The sequence below is a fragment of the Canis lupus genome, chromosome 13, assembly GCF_048164855.1.
Source record: "Canis lupus baileyi chromosome 13, mCanLup2.hap1, whole genome shotgun sequence".
NCBI classification, from domain to species: Eukaryota; Metazoa; Chordata; class Mammalia; order Carnivora; family Canidae; genus Canis; species Canis lupus.
The window spans coordinates 4908435-4928902 of record NC_132850.1 but is presented as its reverse complement, the minus strand read 5'-3'; the positions used below and the strand labels follow the sequence as shown (position 1 = coordinate 4928902).

Here is a 20468-nt window from a genome sequence, read left to right as displayed (position 1 = left end):
TCCCCGTATCCCCTTGGGCAGCTAGTGGTGGATTTTCCAACTCTGAAAACACTGGATTTTTTTGTCCTCCTCGTTCATCTTCATCACGCCGTGATGTCAGATCTATCTCCTGGAGCTTGCTGTGTATGTGATGCTCTGGCGCCTCTCCTCCTCCTCCTAGGCCGTGGGTGTGGAAGGGTTGTCCCGACTGGCCAGGGTACTACTCATGGACACTTAAAATACGTCCTTGTGTACTTTTAACTCCTCCCCACAAGTGATTGCCTAGTAATTCTGTGACTTTTTTCTTTTGGCTTCATCCAGAAGCCTGGCATTCCAGCCTGGTGGGGAATGGAAAGTTAAGAGTGTGACGTCCTCTGACACCCCCCCCTTCTTATAGAAGGGTCTGAGGTTTGTTTGTTTAAGCTGGACAGAGGATGCCAAAGATAGAAATTTGAGTCAGCCCAGCACTAGCTTAGGCGCTCCTTTTCACCCTCCTGGTTCCTCCTTCCCCTCCCCCCTCTGGCCAGTTGTTTCCTGGGCTTTGTCTGAGAAACACTGTGCGGTGTCAGCCCCATCTAGGGCTGCCCTTCAGTCAGGGGTGAGATGGAGGAGAAGCCGCCAGGAAGTTTCTGACAACACTGTGCTGGGGGCCGCCGCCTCTGTGCTGACAGTTCGGGACAGGACAGCAGTAACCTCAGGAGAAAGGCATTTGGAGGCCTGCGCCGAGCTGTGGGCTTGTGGCTCAACTCAGGGGAGGAGGAAAGCCGGGCCTGGAAATGCCGCTCTTAGATTCATCTTATTTGCCATCAACCATCTTTATTTTGACTCACGTTCTTGGGATTGCCGGTATCCTGTACTGGAAGAGATGTGCCAGAGGCAGAGCAGGTAATGTGTGAACCCAGTTATTCTTTAAATCTACTGGGGGGCGTTTGAGGGTGGGGTAAATGACGGAGGGCTTCGCAGTGGCTTTCCTTAAAGGGCCAGTACCTCTTCTCAGCTGGGGTGCTGTGAGACTTTATGCGTGTTTGGACCTACTGAGGAAACTGGGCCACCCCGGGACTAGTTTCAGACCTGGACTCTTCCCTGTTCTGTGCAGCTGTCTGCTGGAGGGTGCTGGTTTGATGAGGTGATGTCTGGACTCCAAGCTGAGGAAAGTGGCAACTGTGCTGACTTGGGTCCTTTCTCAGAGAGTCAAGCTCTTCCTTTCCCTACTTTCTCACAATCTCAAAGTGGCTTCTGGATCTCTGTCTTTAACCAAACACATACAGTGATTCTATCACCCTTTTAGGTAGAGATAGGAGAAAACTTGTGGGATTAGAGAAGTTTCTGGATTTGGTGTATTTTTGGATAAGTAAAGACAGGAGGAAAGGCCAGTGAGAGGAAGGGGTGAGTGGTGTCCCTACCAAGGTGCCTCTGTTTTCTTTGATAGATTAAAATTGTTCCTTTCCCTTCAGGCAGCAGTAGAGTTTACTTGTTTATCTAAGTCATCCTGTTCAATGCAATGAAGTTAACTATTCTTTTCCCCAGGGAGTCAGGCCCTGATTTAAAAAAAAAAAAAAAAAAAAAAAAAGCAGACCCTTCTTTCTCCTCGTATTTGGTATTAATTACATTATATGCCTTTGATTTCTAAAAGCCCAGTGCAGGAATCAGCCTCATGTTTAGCTAATTCTGAATCTCCATGGTTGAGGACTAATAAAGACTGGCTTCTCCTGGAGTCCACCCTCGGATCACAGTGCCTTCAGGACTGTCCTTGTGATCTGCCTACTACCTTCAAACCAAAGTATTGAGATACTTTGTGTCTTACAAGTTAAGATGGAGATTTGATGACTTATTACTTCGCTTTCTATTAAAAGTTTATGAATGCTTGACGGAATTAGAATTAGATTCAGTCATTCCTCAGTGTCCTTTCCAGTAAGTCCCAGAAAAGCTTTTGACTAAATATTCAGATCCCAGCATGTGTCTATATCAGCAAAAACAGACATTTAGAAATATGTTTAGCTTGTGTGGTGATGTGTTTAAGGAGATAGCCCAAAGTGACTTTCCTGAAATGTAAGCCTGTACTGGATCTTAGAAAGAAAGGAGCAGACAAACATGAATTATTTGGCCCTATATACTATTTCATATGCAATGAGAAAGTAATTGCCATCTAGAAGGAGCCTGCTCCTTTCCTTTCCCTGTGCATGGTAGTAATGACATTTTTAAACCACTAATTAATATTTTAAAAGTTTATCTTCAGTATAGGATTTTCTATGATACTTAGGAGTTAGAGCCCTATCTTTCAAGTGCTTTTTTATGTTTTAGAAAATGTATTTTGTAAACATCCATAAAATGCATCGAAATAAAAAGAAAAATAAATTGTAAAAGTTTTTTATTTTTGTGAAACAACTTTGGTTCTAGTACCTAATAGTTGGGAAGGTGCCGTGTTCATTTATCTGTAAAACTGGAGCAGGGGTTTTATAATTGGAGATTACAGATACCAAAACTTCTGTAGAAGTGTTTAAGAGATTCTATACCCAGATAAATTAAAATAAAGATTTATTTTAATTTCAATTTTGAGATGTATTTTATCTATTTAAAATGTTTTTAAAAGTAACACGTATGCGGGATGCCTGGGTGGCTCAGTCGGTTAATTATCTTTGGCTCAGGTCATCCAAGCCCTGAGCCCTGAATTAGGCTCCCTGCTTAGAGGAGAGCCTGCTTCTCCCTCTCTATCACTCTCCCTACTTGTGCTCTCTCTCTGTCAAATAAATAAATAAAATCTTAAAAAAAAATAAAAGTAACACGTATGCTCTAATATACTACCTGCCAGTTGGATATCACCAAAATAAAGTTTCTCCACCATCTCTAAGTACATATTTAAACTCCTTATGAGTGTACAGTTTATTAAAAAAGTGAAATTTGTATCTTTTTATCTGGCCTTTTTTTTTTTTTTTTTTTTAAGTTGGAAATGTTTCCCTATTGCAGAACATACTAGAGAACATAGGTCCTGTGCCTGGTTAATTCTAGGTAAGGCTCAGGTGCTCGGTCCATAACAGTGAATGGGTTACACATTGCTAAGTGATGACACTATAATACTGGGCCGAGTGTGTACTAAAAGATTTTGTGCTTATTGTCCCACATTTCCAGTCATATTTACGTATTATAAAGGATGTACACAATTTTAGATGTCCAAAGTATTTGACATTGAAACAAATATTTCTGCTATTCTTTCAGGGTCTTGTATCAATTTTTTTGAATAATATCCTGAGATTACCAGGCACACTGTGAAACTATTACTGTTTGTTGCTATTTGTATGAACCAGTTTTTAAAAAAGGATTCACTCTGATAAAGTGCAACTTAGAAATAGACTGGATACCAAAGGCTATAACTGTAATTAATTAATCTCTAATTTTAATCAAAATTACTTGAGTGGTTATATCATTTAGCTTTAAAATATGCAACACAAAATTGAACCCATATAATTGATTTATACTATTAAACACTGCTTTTATTTATCTTTATTATTTATTTATTATTATTTTTTAAAGATTTTATTCATTTATTCACAAGAGCCACAGAGAGAGAGGGAGAGGGAGAGGAAGAGAGAGTATTTCCTTAGCTTAGAGGAGAGGGGAGGGGAGAGGGAGAGAGAGAGAGAGAGAGAGAGAGAGAGAGAGGTAGAGGGAGGCAGAGACACAGGCAGAGGGAGAAGCAGGCTCCATGCAGAAGCCCGGCATGGGACTTGATACCAGGACTCCAGGATCACATCCTGGGCCAAAGGCAGGCTCTAAACCGCTGAGCCACCCAGGGATCCTCTCTTTATTTTTTTAAAATACTGTTTTTATATGTTCTATATGTTGAGTTGCATATAAGATTTGTTTGAAAAAGTGATTGTAGAACATACAACCTAAGAACTATTCACTGTGTTGGTAACAGGGATTCTTTTTTAAACTGGAGGTTACCTCTTTTGTAACTTAGGCCCATTAGTCCCAATTCAGCCTGGTAAAGACCAAGTTTTTTCTCTTCTAGGTGTCAGGCTTGCTTAGGTTTGAAGGCTATCTTTGCCAGTCCAGACTCTTCCTTCTCCATTTACTATATATGATTCCCTAACTCCTTATTATTCCCATTGGACAGTTAAATTGATTGGTTTTGCTTTGAAAATTTGGAGGCCAGGTGTGCATATGGAGAGGTGAAGGGGGTACAGCAGAAGTGTGGGGAAGGAGTCATGGATCACTATTCCTTCATTTTCCTAGATGTTATCGGTCCATTGGTGAGTTCTGTTTATAGAACCGGAACTTAGGACCACGTTCCTAAGTCACAGTCTCTTCAGCAGTTGTAAACAAGATACAGGAAGACACAGACAGTTTGTATTGAAGTCATAAAATACTCGTAAGATAGAACTTTGCTTTCAATTAGTATTTAGATTTTTAAATAGTCTTCAAAATACCTTGCCCACACTTACATTCACATATATTATCTTGTTATTCCAAACACTTCCTACTGTTTTAGTTTGCATCCTCACGTTTATATCTTGGGCTGTTTAAACAATCTATTTCCCCCATACTCCTTCCCACCCCCACCTGTGTTCCAGCTGTAGCCAGAGTTAACTTTCTAAAATACAGAGCTGTCTGTATCACTCTCTTGCTTAAAATCCTTCAGTGCTTCCCCTCTGCTTTTATTTTTTTTTTCATTTATTTTTTTTTCCCCTCTGCTTTTAAGAAGAAAGTTCAAACTTTTCAGGATGACATAAAAGTGTTTTTACGGGGCACTTGTCTGATTTGGTGGGTAGAGCATGTGACTCTTGATCTCGGGGTTGTGAATTTGAACCCCATGTTGGGTGTGGAGATAACTTTAAAAAAAAAGGTGTTTTTATGATCTCCCTGCCTATTTCACTAGTTCTATTTCCTGTCTTGGCCTTACAAACACCTAGTACTCTAGCATCATTTAAAAACTTGTAGTTCTCTACCCCAAATGCCCATATCCTCTTTTCAACTGGACTAGTTGATTCCTGTCCTTCAAGGTAAGTAGTTAGAGCCTCTGGAAAGCATTCCTACACTGAAGTAAGAGTTCCTTTTTTGTGGGTCAGTGGCACTGTGTTAGTACTTCTTATTCAAACCTGTATTGTCATCTTGTTCTGCTTGTCTGTCTCTCTCTCTCTCTCCACTAATGACAGTCTATTAGTGTGTAAGATTTTTAAGAGCAGGGACACTTACTCATCTCAGTTTCTCAAGTGTCTGAGACAAAATAGCTGTCAGTAAATGTTACTTGAACAAATAAATTGAAAGGATTAAGATAGTATTCGATATAAGCTGTAGCAGGGAACTTGTCCTATTCATTTATACCTATAGGGCTTGGCTTAGTTTGACATGTGGGCCCCAACGTAGGTGCTTCAGTATGAATGATATAGAGCTGCCCTGTGTTTTAGTTTATTAATATCTCACATCATGATAACATAAACAGGAAAAAAGCTTTATGGTTCCTTGAGAAGTACATTTTAATTTTTGTGTGTTTACCAAAGGAAAAATGTGTCCCTTTCTATGGTCTTGTTTTTTTAATCTGCAAAATAAAAGAGTTGGACAGTCAGTTTCTTAAGGTTCTTTCCATTTTCCAACATCCCACTAGGCAGACCGGCTATAATCCCTGGATCTGGACCGTATGAACATAGTGCAACCTAAGATTGCATCATCTATCTATCCATCATCTATCTATCTATCTATCTATCTATCTATCTATCTATCTATCTATCTATCATCTTTTCCTTCCTTCCTTCCTTTTTCCCTTTCCTTTCCTTCTTTCCTCTCCTGCATCCCCTTTATTTTTTTGCATCCCTCTCCTCTCCTCTCCTCTCCTCTCCTCTCCTCTCCTCTCCTCTCCTCTCCTCTCCTCTCCTCTCCTCTCCTCTCCTCTCCTCTCCTCTCCTCTCCCCTCCCCTCCCCTCCCCTCCCCTCCCCTCCCCTCCCCTCCCCTCCCCTCCCCTCCCCTCCCCTCCCCTCTCCTTCTTTTTTCCCTAAATCAGCTCCATCACACCTTTGAGTCTGTTAACCTTAAGATCAGTCATAAATGCTGATACAGTACATGAATTGCTGATATCACCCCTCTAGACACTGCTATGCCTTTAGTTTTCTTGAACTTCAGTACAAGACATAGGAGTTGTCATTACATTTTGTCCTGTGAGATTTGGTGTCACCTTTTGCGATTATTATGACATTAGCTGAGCATCCTCCATTCATCTTATCTAAAAATTTGTTAGGCATGTAACAGGTACTCGATAAATTAGTAAACAGTCATATCTAATATATCTTTACTCTGATAACTAAACCATTAGCTGTTTTTGTTTGTGTGTGTGTGTGTGTGTTCTGTTTTGTTTTGTTTTGTTTTACCATTAGCTGTTTTAATCAAGGTGGAAGCCTTGCCTTTTTTCTTTCCTTAGCTATTCTTTATAGATCTGTGCAGTGTGTAGGAAGACCACTAAACTTGGTGTCAGGAGCCATGGATTCTAAGTCCTGGCTCTTCTGCTGACTACATGAGATGTTAGACAGTCACTTACTTCCTCTGCACCTCAAATTTCCCTTTGAATGAGAAGATTAAAGACTAAGGTCTCTAATTTCCTGTGGCTTCTGGCAGTGCAATCATTTGGCCTTTACTTGGATGTGACATGGAGTTGTGGTTGAGGGTCTGGATCAGACTGCCTGTGTTATCATCCTAGCTCTGCGATTGATGTCAGTCTGTCTGGGTTTGAGCTTCCTCCTCTGTAAGTGGGGTTAATAATACTGCATGGTTGTTTTGAGTTAGTTTTAAGAATACATTCTGCCCGTAGTAAGGACTATATGATTGTGGGCTTTATGTATGTATGTATTTATTTATTATTATTATTATTAGTAGTAGTAGTAGTAGTAATATCTACACCCAACGTGGGGCTTGAACTCATGACCCTGAGTTCAGGGGTCACATGCTTTTGCAGCTAAGCCAGCCAGGTGCTCCAAGGACTATATAATTTGTTTACTCATGATGCTTTTTCCACAAAAGGAATCATTGAGGACATAGTAATTTCCTGTATGCTGCATGGACAAAGTATAAATATTTGTCTTTACAGTTGGGAATGAAGAAATGTGAAAAAAGCCAATGTGGGAGTATGCAAAAAGTTAGTGATATATTATGAATTATTGTCTTACATTTTAGAAGGAAAGACTCTGTGTCCACTTCAGTATCCTTAACAGTAGGTGATTCTGGCATTTAAGGAAATAAATGTATAGCTTCGATTTCCTGTGCTATTGTAAGAAAGTCAGTGCTTGTAAATTCTCCAATAACTTCTAGCTGTGTATGGAAATACTGACTTGAATTTCTTCCTTTCACTCAACATTTTATTTTTTATTTTTTTCCCCATTCAACATTTTAAATACCTACAGGTAGCAGCAGATTCTCTTTTTCCTGCCCCTGACATCTCTGGACACCCAATGACCTATGACATGACTAAAAGCTAGGCAAAAAAGGGGGGATGACCTGGGTAATCACTACTCAGGTGGGTCTCCTCTGAATTAAGAGCTGACTGTCTTAATCAAGGTCTTGCTATCAGCAGTAGCTTCCCTTTTGAGGCTCAGGACCTCTTAGGAGGGAAGGCCTGCCTCCTGGCAGTCAGACTGACCTCATCCCTAAGACTCTCCACCCTAACTTCATCAGTCTGTATTGCCTTCACAGGACATAGATTCTGTTTGGATCCCAGGGGAGTGAGGAGCAGGGAGGAGGCTTTGGTTTACATTTTTCAAACCTTACCTGGTGATGATTATTTTGACTTTTAGAGACTCTGGAATTATTTAGTATTTCTAAAAATTATCTCACATTATTCATTTGGGATATGCCTTAAATCTCTAATTGGCTATAGTCAAATATTTGTTTTTTAATCTTCTGAGGAATATTCCACCACCTTAAATATCCAGCCCCCTCATGGCAGTGTAGTTATTTTGGATTAGGTCCCTGTCAGAAACAGTAGGGTGTAATAGGAAGTGTAGCTTTGGAGCTGGACAAATGGATATGTAATATTGGTCAAGTTATTTAGCCTTTAAAATTTTTTTTAATTACTTAGAAAGAGAGTGATAGAGAGCGAGCATGTGAATGGGGGAGAGGGGAGGTGTTGCTGAGGGAGAGAGAGTCCTAAACAGATGTGGAGCTCCATCTCACGACCCTGAGATCATGACCTGAGTTGAAACCAAGAGTCGGATGCTTAACCAGCTGTGCCACCCAGGCACCCTCAAGTTACTTAGCCTTTTTAAAATATTAAAAAACAGTTATGGTAGATGCTGAATTAATTTTAAGTTAGGTTATTGAGCACCTTCAAAATGTGTTAGAGACCAGGATATGAAGACCGAAGATACAAGACTCAAGAAATTTAAATCAGATCAAGGAAAAGGTTACTAAGTATGAATCAGGAGACATTTATTCCTTTTTCTTCTTTCTCCCCTATTTCTTATGCATTTCTCTTCTTAAGACAAGGTAAATTCTAGGGGGACCCTTTCTGTCCAAGACTGACTAAGAAAAGTCTAATATGAAGAACAAACTGAGTAGAGTTGTCTCAGGTTATTGGGGTGACTGGGAGCTTAGTCAAGGAGGGATAAAGTCAGCTGTGAGTCCCGTTATTAGTAAGTAGTAACAGGATTATTAGCAGTTTGTAGGTGGGAGGGCTACCTGGTAGGGAGTGAAGAAAGCTGTCAGGGTACTGAGGCAGGTCTCAGGGCTTGTTTAAATTGAGTGGCCTCTAGGCAAGCTCACGTTTACTCTTTTTCACTTGCAGTCTCTGGGGCTAATCTCTTCGAACTGGCTTTCCTGGGTGTTGCCCCTCCCTCCCTGCCTTTAGGAACAGGATTGGAAGTAGCATTAGCCTGAAGAAGTCATTCTATTTAGGGAGCTGGGGCGGAGGGCCAGTGATTAGGCCTTTATCTGCAGTGGAGCCTTTCTGAGTAGTGTGGGGCCAGGATCAGCGTGGCTCTCCTGCCTTTGACAGAGACTCAGCTTTTCTAACCCCTGGTTGGATCAGAAGTGTGAAGAAGCGATAGATGGGCTGGGCCATCCGAATGAAAAAGCCCTTCATTGTGTTCTTTCAACATTCCAGTGTCTGGTACAATTAGCCAGGACTAAGAAAACAAGTTGGACAAACAAGCAAGCCGCCTTCCACTGATGGATAAAGGGGTCCCTGGCACCGCTGAGTTAAGTGCGCTGACTGCAGAGACAGGGTGGGAGGCTCTGGGAGGAGGAAGGGGACTTGGGGATGAGGTTCCTGGCTGGATGAGTAGAAAGAATGGAGCAACAAGCAAACAGTATTTTTGAAGTTGATGAAATCTGCCCTGCTGATCTACCTGAGAGACTGGCTGGGGCAGGGCTACTCTGAGAAGTAGGTGGGGTCATTGAGGAGAGACTGTGACTCTTCCCTTTGGGCAGCTGTAAATGTGGGGAAATGAAGCTCCATTTAGAATCTGGGAGTCTGTCGGCAGTGGACAGTGTATGGGATTCACTCCGTTATAGTCTCTCCCATTGTGGGACCTTCTCAGTTGGTTAACACTTAATATGTACTTCTGCCTGAGAAGAGGCCAGCCAGAGGAGCAGTTTGTTGGGCAACGGCTGCACTGTTCCTGACTTGGCAGTAAGCCGTCCTACCTTACCAGCTCTCCTGCAGCTGTCTAAGATTTGCCAGGTCACAAACTTCGGCTCTGCAAATGGAGGGTAACCCAAAGACCAGCCTCCTCCTACCTGTTCAGGCTTACTCAGTAACTTGGCTGGACTTTTTCACATGAAGCTCCCATCTCCGTATGCTGCCTTTGGTCTGAAAACACTGAGCTGGTGCCACTTTTGAATGGGATGCTCTTTGTTTGAAGACCTGAACCCAGCTTTTGGAAGTGCTCTAGGGAGGAGCTTCCTCTCTGACCTCAAGGGGAGGAGGAGGTCATTAGGAAGTGGTGGGTGGAGCCACGTCTCTCTACTTCTGCTGTCTCTCTTTGCTCATCGAATAGCTATCTCTCTTTGCCTTGAAGACTTTTTGGAGGAGCTGCAGAGGGTGCACGAACCACTAGCCGGAGGTTCTTTGGAACACCCTCCTTTTGGGTGGGGTCAGCAGACACAAGAGTGCCATGTGGCCTAGTTACCAAGATGAGCACGAGTTCAACGCCCACCTGGTTTGCCGCATGTGCTGTATGGGTTAGTATGTGAAGTTTTTTCCTTGTCTGGGCCTGTGTATCCCAAGTAGCTCTTGCTGTCATCAACTCATAGGAATATATGGGCTTTGAAGTCTTGCAGATGTTACAACTTCTGGGCTTGTTAAAATGTGCAGGGGAAGAGACTGGGGTGCTCTACTTCCTGGGGAACTTTTTAAGCTTGTAGACTGGCAGTTAAGAGCCTGAGCTTTGGGTGTGGGACTTTTTTATAGAGACTGAATTCATGCTCACGGTTCTTTTTGCCTGTATCAGGAAACTACTTTTAAGTTATGTTGCATAGTTCTGAAAGTCCAGGGTGTATTTTTAGCAGAAGTTGGTTGGTTACGGAGTCCACCTCTGAGCAGACTGGAATGGCGGGGGGCGGGAGAGGAGGAGTCATGGCCTGGGTTTCCTCTTTCACTTATTCTCTTCTGCCAGCTGTAGGAGGTAAGAAGGCTCCAAGGTGGTCTGGGGATGGAACCTAAAAACAAATTGCAGGCTAGGGAGGAGTGTTGTACGGGCTGTGACTTAGATCTCCCTGGACAAGAGTTTATTAAAATCATGTTCTGTGACCTTGAGCAAGTGGCCCAGCCTTTTTGGCCACAGGTTTCTTTGGCTTCCAAACAGCAGGGTATGTAGACTGGTGCTGGAATGAGATATCAATTTATCAAGTTCTTGGTAAAATGAAAAAGGTAAGGAGAAGATAGTGTGCTTTTCATAAAGGGGAACTCATTTAAATAACTGTCCTTTACTCTGGAATCACTCTTCCTACTTTTCTGGTGTTAAAGTGTCCTTTATTCATGAAAGAATGGTTCTTAGGTGGTAGCTTGGTTTTAGATATCCCTACTTAGCAAAAGAAAAGGTTGACAGCTTTATGTTAGATTTTCCAATTTATTTTGGAACCTTTACTGGTTTGTAAAATTTGAGTTTGGAAGCTCCTGGATTGATCACTGACTTTGATAATCAAAGTATCTTTGATATTATACTCTCGAGTCTCCAAAGCAGAACAAAATCGTGACCCAAATAGGCAGATTTTCACTAAAATTGAAATCGTCAGCTGTTTCATCGAGAGGAGAGGGCAGAAGAAATTTCAAAAGGGGTGTAGCAGAGAGCTATGGTTCTGATCCTGTCTCATGACTGCTAGGCCAGTACTGCCAGATATTTAAGTGCTTTCTGAGAAACAAAGGTGATATTATAATATTGTTTGGGGCACACGGAGAGGCCGTGTTAGTCTGTTGTTGACATGCAGTCTAGCCTTTTATCTTTCTGGTATCATTGAGATTTCTTCCCTGAGACTTAGAGAAAAGAATCGTCTGCATCTGAAAGTGCTTGGAGATAAAGGTTCCCTTTCCTGGAATCAACGAGAAGTATAAGAAAGTTTAGAATCTTTATTGAAAGTTTTGGGGCAGGGATGGCTGGGTGGCTCAGTGGTTGAGTATTTGCCTTCAGCCCAGGGCATGATCCCAGGGTCCCGGGTTCGAGTCCTGCATCCGGCTCCCTGCGTGGAGCCTGCTTCTCCTTCTGCCTGTGTCTCTGCCTCTCTGTGTCTCTCATAAATAAATAAGTAAATAAACAAATTAAAAAAAAGTTTTGGGGCAGAAACCTTATTCTGTCTCATCTTGCCCTGTTTAATCCCATGGAGGCATTGTGGTCTAGTGGTTAAGAGAATGGACTTTGGCATCACCCGTCTGCTTGGGGCCCCTGCTCTATACTAAATAGTTTAGATGAGCTGAGAGAATTGCTTTATCTTTCTATGCCGTGATTTCCCATTTTTTAAAGGGGGATTTAAATAGGCCCTAACTCAGAGTCGTTATGAGGAGTACATGATATTCAGGTGCTTAGCCCAGTGTAAGCTCTGCAAGTGATTTTGATGTGGCCAGTTCACAGACTGGTATTTGGGAACCATTGACCTAGTCCAAACTCCTTATATTGCAGATGAAACTCAGATTCAGAGAGGGATGCTGAGTGTTCGATAGGGTAAGCATCATAGACTAGAGGCCAACAGATCCAAGCTACAGATCTGATTCTGCCCCTGTGTCACTTTTTCCAAGTTCTTAAACCTCTTAGGGCTTAGATTTCTTCATCTCTAAGAGGATATTTTGAGAATTCTTAAACCTCTGATCTCTTCGTATCTGTGATTTAGTTTTTCTGATAACCTAATGAAACTATTGAGCTTTTCTCCCTCTTCCCTTCTCCTTGTGTGCCTGTCCAGCCATCTCTATGGCTCATTTCTTGTCACCATTCTTATTCCCATATCTAACTTCTGTCGTTTACTCTTGAATTCCCAATAGAGCAAAGAATTATCATTAATAAAGTTCTAATTTAAAAAAATAAAGTTCTAATTTGCCTGAGAAATAAACTTTAATTTGCATTGAATTTTCTAGAATTATCACCTCCTTAAACTCCCAATTCTCAATCTTCACTGAGACATTCTAAGCCTGTGCTAACACTTGGTGATAGATGCTGGTGATGAATTCTGATTACAGTGATGGTTTGCACCTCCCTTCTTACTGTCATTACACAGGACTGTATTGTATTGCCTTCTAATAATTTCATGGTGGCAGTAGGTATGGAAGTTAAAAGTCCACGACAGACTTGGATTTGAATCTCAATTCTGCTACTTGCTAACTGGGTGACTTCGGAAAAATTATTAATAACCTTTTTGAGCCTCAATTTGCACTATAAAATTGAGGACAAATAGTGTGTACTTGATAGAGTTGTGAGGACTGAGTCAATACAATGTAAATACAATGTCTAGGTCAGTATTTATTTATTTATTTATTTATTTATTTATTTATTTATTTATTTATTTATTAATTGTTGGTGTTCAATTTACTAACATACAGAATAACCCCCAGTGCCCGTCACCCATTCACTCCCACCCCCCGCCCTCCTCCCCTTCTACCACCCCTAGTTCATTTCCCAGAGTTAGCAGTCTTTATGTTCTGTCTCCCTTTCTGATATTTCCCACACATTTCTTCTCCCTTCCCTTATATTCCCTTTCACTATTATTTATATTCCCCAAATGAATGAGAACGTATGTTTGTCCTTCTCCGACTGACTTACTTCACTCAGCCAGTCTTATATCCCAAAGTTGACTTATGTTTGTCTGAGGATAGGAATCATTTATAATGCTGGTGCAATTATATATTTTTGTTAAGCACAATTAATTGCTTGATCTGTCTCCCCCTCCCCACTTCTTCCTTCCTCCCTCCCTCCCTCCCTCCCTCCCTCCCTTCCTTCCTTCCTTCCTTCCTTCCTTCCTTCCTTCCTTCCTTCCTTCCTTCCTTCCTTCCTTCCTTTCCCTCCTTCCCTCTTGTTATATAGCTAACATGTAATGTTACATTAGGTTCAGGCATATGATTCAGTAAGTTTATACATTCTGCTATCTCACCACAGGTGTATCTATCATCTGTCACCATACGCTATTACAATATTATTGACTATATTGCCTGTGCTGTACCTTTTATTCCCATGACTTACTCATTCCATAACTGGAAGCCTGTACCTTCAACTCCTCTTTGCCCATTTTGCCCCTCCCTGCCCTCCCCTACCCGGTGGCAACCATCAGTTTTTCCTTTGTATTTACGGGTCTATTTTTTTCAGCCCATTTTCTTTGAACCTACATTAAGTGGTGCAAAGTCTCCTGGATCCAGATGTGGCAAGAAGAATTTAGGAAAGCTGTAACTGTAGATGGGACATCTGAATGGAAATCCCTGTTTCCTGCTGAAAAGCAACCTTTTAATTATCATTTGGGAATACTTCTTAGTCTGACTTTGAACATACCATCTTAACGTGTCCTTATAGGTATAACCTTGGCACATAGAGGGCTTTCAGTATATATTTGTTAAATGAGTGAGTGTTCTTGAGTACCCATTGTTGTCTTAAATGTTGAATATTTAAGGAAATTTGAAACAGGATTCTTGACTCCAAAGAGCTAAAGTTGATAAACAGGATTTACATAGAGAAGTATCTAGTAATAGGTTTTATATGGTTGGTGCCAAGTCAACTGAATAAATGCAGGCATCTGCAGGCATATACAAGTGGCTGGCATAGCTAGAAAGAGAGAGGGGAGAAATGGGACTTTATCTGGACCTTGTAAGGAGGCTCTTAGATAACCCAAAAAGAGAGGGAGAGATATTACAGTACGGGCAACAAGGACAAGAATGTGCAAGTTATGTTGGGAAACAATGGTATCAGAATGGTTGTAGTTGAGTCATGCAGGGAAGAAAGAGCCCAAAGATAAAGTTGGAAGAGTAGATTGTAAATTTCCTCAGGTCAGAGGCCACTTCTTTATCTACTCCAACCACTTAACACACAATGAATAAAAACTAGAATTGAATTTCAAAGGGTTATAGCAAACTGTGGAAATGAAGGACCTGGACTTGGTCTTCTGGAAGCCAGTAAAGGATTTTTGAGTAGAGAGATAATATGGGCAAAGTGGTGATTTCGGAAGATTTGTTGAGATAGGCTAGTCTGCTGTACTTGCCATAGCCTCAGCTGCCAGCTGTTAGCTTCAAATTTGTAGCCTCACTTCTGACTGCTATTCTGAACTCTAGACCTAACGTTCCAACTGTCAGCAAATGAAAGTGATCAGTTACAGTTTGAAAAATGGAAGTAGATAGAATTATTCTGGGAAAATGGGGAGAACTGCTCTTTATAACATTTTTCTTTTCTTTTTCTTTATTTTTTTTTAAGCTATGGGTCTTTTTACCTCCTCTCAACATGCGCATAACACCCAAAGTTTTACATGCAGTTTTAGGTGGTTTATGGCACCCCTCTCCAAATGTATGGACCCATGTACGGACCTGTGGGTCCATGGATATCTTAAGAACCTGTAATACAAAATGAAGGAAAGAGGGCTAACAATGAGTAAACATTTAAGAAGAGAAGGAATAACCAAAGATGAAGGAGGAACACAAGGGTGCAATGGAGTTTCATATTCAAGAGGGAGAGTGAATTTAAAAGATGAAAGATGGGGGCGCCTGGGTGGCTCAGGCGTTGAGCAGTTGCCTTCAACTCAGGATGTGGTCCCAGAATCCCAGGATCAAGTCCCACATTGGGCTCCCCTCGAGGAGCCTACTTCTCTCTCTACCCGTGCCTCTCTCTGTGTGTCCATCATGAATAAATAAATAAAATCTTAAAAAAAAAAAAAGGTGAAAGAAAGGTTAGCATTGTCTTCTGAGTTGGCAGTTAGGTAGGTGACTATGGAGAAAGCAGTTTCGGTGAATTTGTGGGGCTCAAAGCTACACAGGTCACATGGGGGGAAAGAGGAGGTGAGGAAAGGGAGACAACATTGTCATCATACTTGTTCAGGAAGCCAAGGAAAAGGAAAGAGAGAAGTTAAAGATCTACAAGTTAGGGGATAATTAAGTTCCCAAAGAGAAGGGAAGAGGTGGGATCCAGATTTCAGGTGGAAGGACTTGCCTAAGTTACCAAAGGATGTCTCTGCAGATGAAAATAAAACAAAGAAAATTAGGGTATTTTTGATAGCTTGGTGGACTGTAATGGTCTTTCCTTTTTTTTTTTTTTTTTTTTTTTTAAAGATTTTATTTATTCATTAATGAAAGAAAAAGAGAGAGGCAAAGACATAGGCAGAGGGAGAAGCAGGCCCCACACAGGAAGCCTGATGCGGGACTTGATCCCAGGACTCCAGGATTTCGCCCTGGGCGGAAGGCAGGCACCAAGACGCTGAGCCACCCAGGGATCCCCTGGACTGTAATGGTCTTATTAAAAGTCAGAAACAAGTATCAAATCCTTCTAATTAAGTAACCTCCCATGATTAACTGAACATCAATATGTTTAATCTTAGAATTTCCCAGTGGGCAGTTGGGTAATTTGTTGGGTCTTCATAGCATTTGGTTGGGCCAAGTTTCTAAGAAGCATCAAAAAAGAATATGATTAAAAAAAAAAAAAGAATATGATTCTCCCCCCCTCCCCCCCTTCTTTTTGATTGACTAGAGTGTCTTTGAAAATCCTACTTCCAGCATTAGGTAGAAAGATTCTTGCTGAGCCTGGGATTAAATTAGGGATTTATGTGTGGGGAGCCAAATGTAAAATTTATTAAAAAGTTTAAAAGTCTGAGCTGTTTGGAGCATTCTGAAAGTTTAATAGTTAAGTTGTTCTTTGGCTTCTGTAATGAATTTCCTTGCTGAAATATTATGATCTTAAACCTGAGGCACTCTAGTATCCTCTTGTCTCAATGCTTAAATCAGGAAAGAGCTTGCATGTAATTGGTGGGTCTGTAACACAGGATCCTAAAAAAGAATCCTTCAGCTTTGGAGCACAGTTGTTCCATAAAATCCTTTTCTGAGGAACTTACAGCTCAGCTCTAAAGAAGGCTAGCTGGTCTTGAGAAGGGCTTGTGAAATCATGTTGCCCTTAATAATTAGGCTCGGAATAAGTACTTGACCTCTTGCCGGTGATTTGAAGGTCTGTTTTTTAGCTATTGGAAATATGACTAGTATGAGAACTAACATAACTAACATTTCTTTTTTTCATAACATAACTAACTAAAATACTAGTATGAGAACGTACGTATCCATAGCGTATTATTCTCCTGGAGGGCTTGGTAGGTGAACGGAATTACTTACGGAAATAGTAAAATGGACCGGTGTCACATCTTCAGGTCAAAAATAAAACAGGCAGTGGACTAAAAAGAAATCCTGGGGATCCCTGGGTGGCTAAGCGGTTTAGTGCCTGCCTTTGGCCCAGGGCGTGATCCTGGAGACCCGGGATCGAGTCCTACATCGGTCTCCCTGTGATGGGGCCTGCTTCTCCCTCTGCCTGTGTCTCTGACTCTGTTTCTCTTTCTGTGTCTCTCATGGATAAATAAATAAAATCTTAAAAAAAAAAAAGAAAAAGAAATCCCATGAATTCCGCCTCTTCTTCATATAGTCATACACGTAAATATATAAATATATTTGTATATACAATAAAATAAATAATAAATATCTTTATATATATATTAAGTAGGCTCCATGCCCAGCATGGTGCCCAATGTAGGGCTTGAACTCATGACTCCGAGATCAAGACCATGGATGACTTACCAACTGAGCCACCCAAGATTTCCCTGCCTCTTCTTTAAAATGTTGATTAGTTTAAAAGGAAATTTGATAACTTCCTTTTCCATCTGTGTATTATTTAACATGTCAAGACAAACATATATAACCTTTATAATAAAAGAAATTCTGAGAAGGAAAAAAAGGGTAAACTTGTGTTTCTGGAGTGAGAATTTTGTAAAAATGGAAACAGGCCATTCTTGTTTATGAAGATATTAGTGTAGTGAAGCAGAATGGCTTTGGTAGTGGTGAAAATGTTAGGGGGGCAGAACTTTTTGTTAGCTTTAATTTTATTTTCCTGTCGTGGCTGCATGTTTCAGTACAAGAGTGACACTTATTGGGTTATTGGTTTTTTTTACATATTGGACTGTTTTCCTGTAGGTGACTTGGCTCTGATTTCATTCTGTGTGTTTCATTAACCAGTCTTCTAATCATATATTGGCCAGTGAAGAAAGTTTTTGTTTTTGTTTTAGGTCATATCTTGCAGAGTGGTAGCTGTTAGCCACTTTAAGAGATACAAAAAGTAAAACATGATTTCTTAAGGAGTTAGTGATCTCATTGGTGATGTAAGAATGAGCATATTAAAAGTTCAGGACTCTATATAAGTGCTGATTGAGTGATTAGCATAGTAAGTACCATAAAAATGTGTAGGACAAAGAGACAGTTGGGACCTGGAGTTGTCAGGAAAGGCTGCCAGAGTAATTTTTCTTAATCACACATTTGATCATGTCATCTCCTATTTAAAATCTTTTGAAGCTTTCCCTTACCTTCTTCTATCAATTTCTTAGTGGTAAAGTTTGGACTCCTTAACTTGTAAGAAAGGTTGTGATTTGGCCCATGGCATCCTGTCTAGTTTGAAGTCTCTCCACTACTTAATACACATCCTGTCTTTCAGGCATCCTTGATTCTGTGCACTTCTCTGAACATAAGCTCCTGGTTGTCTCCACGAATTTGCATTAGGTGAAGTTTACATGTAGTAGCTTTGTTCCTTCCTTTTAATTCTTGGCTAGCTTCTACTCCCCTTTTACCATTTAGTTAGGGTCTCTCCTCTGGAAACTTTCACTAACTGCCCATGTTTCCCTCTCTTGTTCAAGTGGCCTAACCGTTTTCTTCTGTTCTTGGGCACTCTGTGCTTAGCTCTGTTATAGTGTGTATGAAACTGCACTGAAGTTATTTCTTTTTTTTTTTTTAAGTTATTTCTTTTCTCTGCTAGACTGTCATCTATTTTATTATTTTTTAAGGTAGGCTCTACACCTAACATGGGGCTTGAACTTACGATCCCAAGATCGGGAGTTGTACAATCCACCAACTGAGCCAGCCAGGTGTCCCAAATGTCATTCTTTTAAAGATAGGGACTGTGTCATTGGTATCTATTGTCAGAGTCAAACACAGGCTCTTCCAAGTATCTAGGGCCTTAATAAAGATGTATTCAAAGAAGAAATGAGTGAATGAATGAATGAACTAGATTTTAAAGAGTAAACAGTGTTTGGGGCACTTGGGTGGCTTAGTTGGTTGGGTGTCCCAATTCTTGATTTTGGCTTGGGTCATCATCTTGGGGCCATGGGATTGGGGTCATCAGGCTGTGTGCTCCACGCAGAATCTGCTTGTCCTTCTTCCTCTGTTCCTCCCCCTGTTCATGCTCTCTCTCTTTAAAAAAAAAAAAAAAATATATATATATATATATATACATATATATATAAATATATAAATAGCATTTGGAGAGAGGTAGAAAGGGAGAGAGTAGCATGCCATAAAGAGAAAATAGTGTGAGCAGCATCAGTGATTTAGAAGAGACTGCGTTTGTAAGCTGATTCTCATTCCGTCTGTAGATGACACAGGCTTGGAAGGGTTAATGAAGATGTTGGATAACTGAATCAGCCTCGAAAAAGATCAAAATATATTGGAATGACAGTGGTCAAATCTAATAAAAATCCCAGCTTTGAGTACTTGCAGGACTCTTAAGTGAAAGGTGGCCTGTACTTAAAATTCTGACAGTTCCAAATGAGAGCCAGTAGGGAGAATTTATAAGGAAGCAAATGATGACACTTTATAGAACTATTAAAGTGATACATATTGCCTTAGGAGCTAATGAATTCTCTATTAAATTTTAAGTATCAGGAATAGTATAGAGTTATGTAGGATTTGGGCAGACCTTTCAACCCTGAACAGATGATTCTTTGTTCTTGAAAGGAATCGTGTTTCAGCAGAGGATAAGAGTAGATAGCTAATTCTGATTCCCAAGTTCTGTGGTATATAGTAGGAAGAGATCGCTGTTCCTTGCAAAGCAGGAAAAAATTCAAGGCTGAAAGAAGGATGTGACATTAAGACCAGAGACAGTGAAGAGATAGCATTTACCAAGTGGCTATAAATTCAGAAATGTGAGTAGGTGGTACATTGACCTGGAAGTGGAGAGCATGCCAGCATTGTTCAGAATCGCACCTATGTGGCTCTTATGAGGCAGTCAGTTAGGAGGAACTGGGCAGGAGAGACGGAAAAACCTCACTTTGTGTGGATTACTAGTGAACTAGAGTTACTTAATTCTCTGACTTGGAGAAAAAAATGGAAGAGTTGAGCAATGGTGGTAATTCAGTTTCGCAAATTGTCATGGTGTGCTTAGTGGTAGAAGGTTAGGCAGGTGGCAGTTCCTGGGGGATTAGTGATGGCAGCTTTGAATTGCTTGACTGTGTTTTCTAGCACAGACCAGAGTAAGTTTAGATGCTCTTAATAAAAGGAATAAAATGAGAATGGAGTGATAAAGCTTGGGAATGATTAGGATGACTGCTAAGGAGAAATGTTTGGAGCAGGAAATACAGTGTGGCAGCGTGGTGGCTGAATATGAACTGGAGATGAGGTAAGGTAAGGATGACGCCAGAGGATGCATGTGGAGGTAGTAAATGCGAACCAAGTTGTTGGGAAGCTAAGGTAGATTCACCATATGTGGGGTGGGCGGCAGTGGCAGGGAGTGGTTGATGATAGTGAGGATGATTTGAACAAGATAATAGGGGGATGGCATGGGCTTCAAGTAGGTGAAAAGGAGCAAGGCCAATGGATCAGTGGTCTGGAGGTGCTCTGGGGAATTGGCAGGTGTGGGAGAAAGGGAGTCCTCTGCAGGATCGGGCCTCTGGAACAGCGGCAGTCATGCTTTTGTTAATGAGGTCCACAAAACTGAGGATGAAGGAGAGTGTGCCTACAAAGAGGAGGCTCTATAAGAAGGTGGAGGTGACGGAGATGTGCAGCGCAGGTAAACTGAGCAGCTTTCCGAGGTTGCCG

The 20468-nt window shown here is 41.0% G+C and overlaps 1 protein-coding gene across 24 annotated transcripts in view; it reads left to right on the top strand.

Annotated features, from left to right (window-relative positions):
* Positions 1-20468, top strand: part of MACF1 (microtubule actin crosslinking factor 1) — a 341210-nt gene that overhangs the window by 109750 nt on the left and 210992 nt on the right. For 2 of the 24 annotated variants that reach the window (XM_072771847.1, XM_072771842.1), the window contains exon 1: positions 8882-10141. The exons of 20 other annotated variants lie outside the window; for them this stretch is intronic. In XM_072771847.1, the coding sequence (XP_072627948.1) occupies positions 10075-10141 (67 nt within the window). In that variant the 5' untranslated portion in view covers positions 8882-10074. Of the gene's footprint in view, positions 1-306; positions 865-8881; positions 10142-20468 lie in introns of those variants that run through there. 2 more of the 24 variants (XM_072771839.1, XM_072771846.1) reach the window with 2 other exon arrangements.